The following is a 6,000-nucleotide window of genomic DNA, read 5'->3' as shown; positions in this document are numbered from 1 at the left end:
GATCAACACTAACTTGTTATAAAAAGTAATTTTAGGCACAGTGATAATAGCAACGAAGTAAATGAACATAAGTAAGTCATAACTCTTAAATTTTATTTGAGTGACTGCTACCAGATACTAGAGCTGTAAAAATTAACTATTTGTCATCATATAAACAGCCCAGAAGAAAATACCAACTGTACTGTTAAAGCAGAAATGTTGCACATTGAGTAGTGGTTGAGGTGTGGCCTCACCAGTGCTGAGTACAGGGGGACGGTCACTGCCCTGCTCCTGCTGGCCACAGCAGTGCTGATCCAGGCCAGGATGCCATCGGCCTTCTTGGCTACCTGAGCATACACTGGACCACGTTCAGCTGCTCTCGACCAGCACCCCCAGGTCCTTTTCTACCGGGCAGCTTCCCAGACAGTCTTCCCCGAGCCTGTAGTGCTATATAGGGTCGTCGTGACCTAATACATGTTTTCAAAGCGCATTTGACTATAACTTTAGAATACAACTGCAGAGTTAACCCCCAAGCCGTCAGTCTGTTCAGCAGCATCCTTCAATCGCAGCGCACTTCTCACCGCACCGCAGCCGAGGTGCCGCTGCCGCCGGCGGGCGAGCGAGCGCGGCCAGCGTTAGCCCATGCTGCCACCTCGTGGGGACCCAGCCGGGGCACACCGGCCCTCCTGCTTCAGCACCCCCTCCTAAAACTAAGGAACAGCAGTAGTGCCCTCTGTGCACAGGCACAAGGTGTTCCTTCCTTCCAGGAAAATTACCGCTTTTGTAGGAATGATTAACCGAACCGCTCGTTTTCTCTTCGGATTTTCAGAGTGGTGTGAGAGCAAAACTGAAGGGATGATGTGTATGTTCGTTTATTCTTTCAGATACAGGCTGATAGAACTATAAAAACCCACAATATATACATGATACATAACACAACCTGTATGCATGTCTTTATCAATCTCTGTAAAGACATGGAAAGCAGAATGGGAAGCTGTATTTTTTAAATTTTTACACATTTAATAATAAGAAAACTATGACTTCAGAATGTGTTGCTATTGTTCGCTTAACAAAAATATAAGCAAGAATGAGCTGTCTTCCCACCAAAGAGCTAATTAGGCCTAATTAGGCTTCTTATAGCTGGTTACAATGCTTTTCAGACAATCATGTTCTGCTGGTTTAAAATTGCATTCAGACCTCTAATCAAGGCAAGCCTTCCTATCATTACCTTTTCTATGCTACATCCACAGCAGGTCTGCCATCACTGATCCTACATTTTACTCCTCAGCTGTTACTCATTATGATCTTAAGAAACTGTTTATGAGCTAGATTTTAAATGGGAATTAACACATAATAAGGAAGATGACAAAATTTTGGGTGTGCAAGCCTGCCCTCACTTTGGAAGCAGAGGAAGTAATTTCCAAATCTAAATAAATGTTGAGAAAACACCTGAGATTTTAGCTTCATGGCAAAAAGTGATGGGAGAATCTGAAAGACATATTCACAGAGCAGGAGAAGAGGGTTTAGTTCTTATGGGTCACATAGAGGGAGAGGATTAATTTCTTCCCATCTGAGGCAAATCATTTACAAGCGAAATCAATTTGAGGATAACTTCTGGAAAGTTCCACCCCTCACACACAGATCAGGCTCATTCAAGTGTAGATTAAAAAAAAAAAAAAAAAAAAAAAAAAAGAAAGCAAACTTGTTTGATTTGGGTATTTTACCAAAAAGTGGGTGAGGCCCTACTCCATAGACTTGCATAATTTTTGAACTTCACTGCTCCTTTCTTCATGCTTTCTTTCTCATTACTCCTGAAATCCTTCTCCCATCCTTTCAGCACACAGGACTGCAGTCTGCAGTCTCTCCACCTTTGGCTCTTTTCCACACAAATACTGTTTGCCTTGGCCACACCAACTGCAGTACACCCTGTTATTAAAAAAGCTTTGAGTAAGGTTTGTGTTTTAGCATTCCCTGTGTCCGTTATCAGTGGTATGTCCTTCTTGATAAGGAGGGAACCTTGATAAGCTTTTGGTAACCTTCCTCTGAGCACATCAAGCCCAAAACCTTAACAGGGCAATTCTAACAAGAAACTTATCTTTTTAACGCCTGGACATCAGCAGAGGAAAATCAATGTATCTATAATTTTAAAACTTAACTGTATTGCACTAGAGGTGATTAAACAGATAGCTGGAGAGTATCACGCTACATTTGTGACAGCCAAAACACGAGTGGTAAAACACTGCAAAACATCTCTTGCTTCTTCTGCAAGTAAAGGGAATGCATTTAGAATAAGGTAACCCCCAAAGCATGGACATAAGGGCTTCTAATCCCAGTGTTCTGGTTTGGGCTGGGGTAGTGTTAATTTCCTTAACAGTGTCTGGTATGGGGCTGTGTTTTGGATTTGTGCTGAGCAGAGCACTGATAAAGTATAGATGGTTTTGTTATTGCTGAGCAGGGCTCGCACAGAGCCAAGGCCTTTTCTGGTTTTGTCGTGTCAGTTTTCCACCTGCCGTGCTGGCGGGGAAGCTGCAGGTGCATTAGAGGCCGGGAGGGGACACAGCCAGGACAGGTGACCCCGACTGACCAAAGGGACGTTCCAGACCATCTGACATCGTGCTCCGTGTACAAAGAGGAGAAAGAAAGGAAGGCGGGATGTTTGGCGTGATGGCTTTTGTCTTCCCAAGTTATCATTGTACGTGATGGGCCCCTGCTCTCCTGAGGATGGCTGAACGCTGCCTGCCCATGGGAAGCCGTGAATTAATCTCTCGTTCTGCTTTGCTTACGCGCGTGGCTTGCGCTTTCTCTATTAAACCTGCTTAACCCCACGGGTTTTTTACGTTTCGCTCTGCCGATTTTCTCCCCGATCCCGCTGCTGGGGCAGCGAGGGAGCAGCCGGCGGCGTCCCCGCCCGGCCCGCGGGGAACGCGCTCCCTCCGGAGCTGGGCCTCCCCCATCCTGCCTCACGGCGGCGGGACCCGGCCGCGCGCGGCCGCCCCGCCCCGCCCCGCCCCGCCCCGCCCCTCGCGCCTGCCCGCGATTGGCTGCGGCCGCCTCGAGAGGCGCCCCGAGCCGGCCGCCATCTTGGCGCGCGAGGGGCTGGGTGCGGTGGCGCGGGCCGCAGCCGCGCGTCCCTGAGGCCGCCCGCAGCGCCGCGGGGAGAGGGCTCCTCTCGGCCGCAGCCAAAAACAACCACCAGGGACACCGCGGAAGGTGCGGGCGGCCGTGGCAGTCCCCAGGGACGGGAGTCGGGGTCTGTGCGTGGGGTGGGTTGCGGACAGGGAGCGAATACGGAGGTAATTGCAGCAGGGAGCAGTGATCCTTTGAGGATAGGCGCCCCGGGGGAGGGGAAGTGGGGAGAGCAGCAGTGCAGCAGTGGGAGGTGGGGAGAGCAGCAGTGCAGCAGTGGGAGGTGGGGAGAGCAGCAGTGCAGCAGTGGGAGGTGGGGAGAGCAGCAGTGCAGCAGTGGGAGGTGGGGAGAGCAGCAGTGCAGCAGTGGGAGGTGGGGGGAGCAGCAGTGCAGCAGTGGGAGGTGGGGGGAGCAGCAGTGCAGCAGTGGGAGGTGGGGGGAGCAGCAGTGCAGCAGTGGGAGGTGGGGAAAGCAGCAGTGCAGCAGTGGGTCCGGGCGGAGCAGCTGAGCAGGGCAGGGCGGGCTGCTGCTCTGTTCCACTCACATTTGCTTTTCGGGGAAGACGTGCGTGTATGCTACGTATGATTTCTGTGTGTTATCGCTTCTGCTTTTCTGTTCGCAAAATGATGTGAACCTGTAGTGTTGGCTCAAGTGATGAACTGGACTCTGTTGAAAATAATTTGTTGCCTTTTTTTTTTTTTTTTTTTTTTATGTCAGGCACCATGAGTGGAAGGGGCGAGTTCTCCTTGGCAGATGATAGTAATAAAGAGCTTCCCAGAAGTAGAATGAAAGGTGTGAGGTATGTGAATTTTGAGATGGTGGCTTTAATATTTTTAAGCTCTGACATGCAATTACCGGGAAATAGAATTGAGAAAACGTAGACAGTAATGTTTGCGTTTTGCAGTGTTGTGAATCCGTTTTTCTGTTATATGTATGTGAGTAAAATACTCAATTTGTGAAAAGTTTCTGTATTTGGAGTAGGTTCATGGAAAAGGACATTTTAAATGCAATTTGATATGCTGTTAGATTCTGTATCACACTGGTCTGTATGTCTTTTTTACAAATAAGCTCTGTTGATTTTTTTAGTACATTTTAAATAACTAGAATGAATGTGATTAAAGCTGATTACATAACAGTTTATTTGTGCTGGTTCTAGTTACCTGAAATACCGCATGCCTAGCAGCTGTTGTATCACCTTTATGTATGATGAATTCAGTGTCACAGAGCTAAAGTACTTCCCCAGTTAAGAGAAGGGAACAGATTTCTTGTGGTGTGTTTTGTTAACTGCAGCTTCTTTATAAAGTTATTTGGCAAAAGTGAGTAAGCTAAGCTTCAGCTTAGCTCTGAAAGAGCTGGAAGTCAGAAGTAGTTTCTTACTAACATTCCTGATGAACCTAAATCTTTACTTTTACCTCTGAAGGCAATGTCCTAAGCTACTGGAAGAGGATTTTACAGAGACACATCAGAGAAATGGTGATTTGTGTCATATATCAAAAGCTCTCAGTGCGGAAGGTAAGGTTTTGGGATCTTTTTATTTCCAGCAGTTTTATTGTGTGCATTACTCACTGTTAATTTTTATTTTATATGATAAGGACAATAGATGGGCTGCTAGATTTGATTAACACATTGTTTATTTGCTACTAATTGATTGTTAACAACCAGCTCCTTTTCTTGATGAAGTGTTTGTCAAGTTTGTTCTAAAAGAAATCTCATTTTTGGGGTTTTTCTGCATGAGTAACTTTTTTCCTAGAGTAGAAAAATTGTATGGGATGCGTAGTATTTATGGGTGTTCATGAAGCAATTTTTTCCTGTACTTAACTATGCTTTTTGAATGTGTGGGGTTTTTTGCCTTTTTTCCTTTCATATGGTTATGCTGTACTGAATGTAGTAACAACATATATAGCTAATGATAACAGGTAATACCCTAATCAGTACATGCAAGTCAGTCTTTGTAATTCCTGGCTTTTATATCTATCCATCTGGATTTCTATTCCTAGCTCTTAAATTCTCTTATTAAAAAAAGTCAGGGTTCTAATTCCTGTTGACTTGGTGAATACTATTTAGAAGACTACACCGGTGACGGTGCATTGTCTTACGGATTAGGCTGCCCTACAGGAGTGGGGTTTTCTGTTTGCTTTTACAGTGTTGCATGGTGATGGGAAGGATGAAGGCACTGATTCGTTTTGTTTCTCTTCTCCAGAAGTAAGTTGATCTAAAGCTTTCAGTTCAGTAGTCACTGTGGGGGTGTGAAGTAGCAATTTTACAGGAGCATGTGAATTTTCATTGAGAGTTTAAAAAGCAGGCTCTGGTCCCCTCTGAGCTCAGGGTCTGTGCTTTATGACCACCTACATCCCCAGCAAGTGCTTGCTACCATTTCTCATGACACAGTGTTGCTGTGTAGCGTGTGTCAGATGTCCAGAACCTGGGTTTAGAAAGGTGTATTTTTACAATTTTTACAATTCTCATTAGTGCCCCTTGTTGCCAGATCTGTTGCACCCTTTTGTGTGCACACAGTGCGCAAGAAAGCGACTCATTAATGAGTGCTTCTTCTGTACATAAAGATTTAAAAGATACTAAAAAAAATCTTCACTTTGCCCAGTAGCATGTAAGTTCTGAGATTTTCTGTTTCCACATCTAAAAAAATTCCTTGTGCATGACTCTTGTGTGTTATGACATGTTAATGCCATTGTTTAATCAAAATTTATATTTTGGACAAACATGAAATGCCTTTTTTTCCTCTTACGAAATTCAGATTTAGCTTTTATTGCAAAATACGAATGAGTCAGATCTTTGGCATTTAAGACCTGTGATTAAGCCTTATTTAAAAGGTACATTGTAGAATCTCGAATCCAGTATGTTAAAAGTTTTGCATAATAATGGGGAAAATACTAAGT

The 6,000-nt window shown here is 45.0% G+C and overlaps 1 protein-coding gene across 1 annotated transcript in view; it reads left to right on the top strand.

Annotated features, from left to right (window-relative positions):
- Positions 1 to 3,815: 3,815 nt before the first annotated feature.
- Positions 3,816 to 6,000, top strand: part of RNF17 (ring finger protein 17) — a 38,962-nt gene continuing 36,777 nt past the window's right edge. The window contains exons 1-3 of the mRNA XM_068181351.1: positions 3,816 to 3,905; positions 4,527 to 4,618; positions 5,250 to 5,308. Coding sequence (XP_068037452.1) covers positions 3,817 to 3,905; positions 4,527 to 4,618; positions 5,250 to 5,308 — 240 coding nt within the window. The 5' untranslated portion in view covers position 3,816. The remainder of the gene's footprint in view (positions 3,906 to 4,526; positions 4,619 to 5,249; positions 5,309 to 6,000) is intronic.

Source organism: Anomalospiza imberbis, chromosome 2 (assembly GCF_031753505.1).
Source record: "Anomalospiza imberbis isolate Cuckoo-Finch-1a 21T00152 chromosome 2, ASM3175350v1, whole genome shotgun sequence".
Lineage (NCBI taxonomy): Eukaryota > Metazoa > Chordata > Aves > Passeriformes > Viduidae > Anomalospiza > Anomalospiza imberbis.
This window is presented reverse-complemented; position numbering and strand designations above follow the sequence as displayed.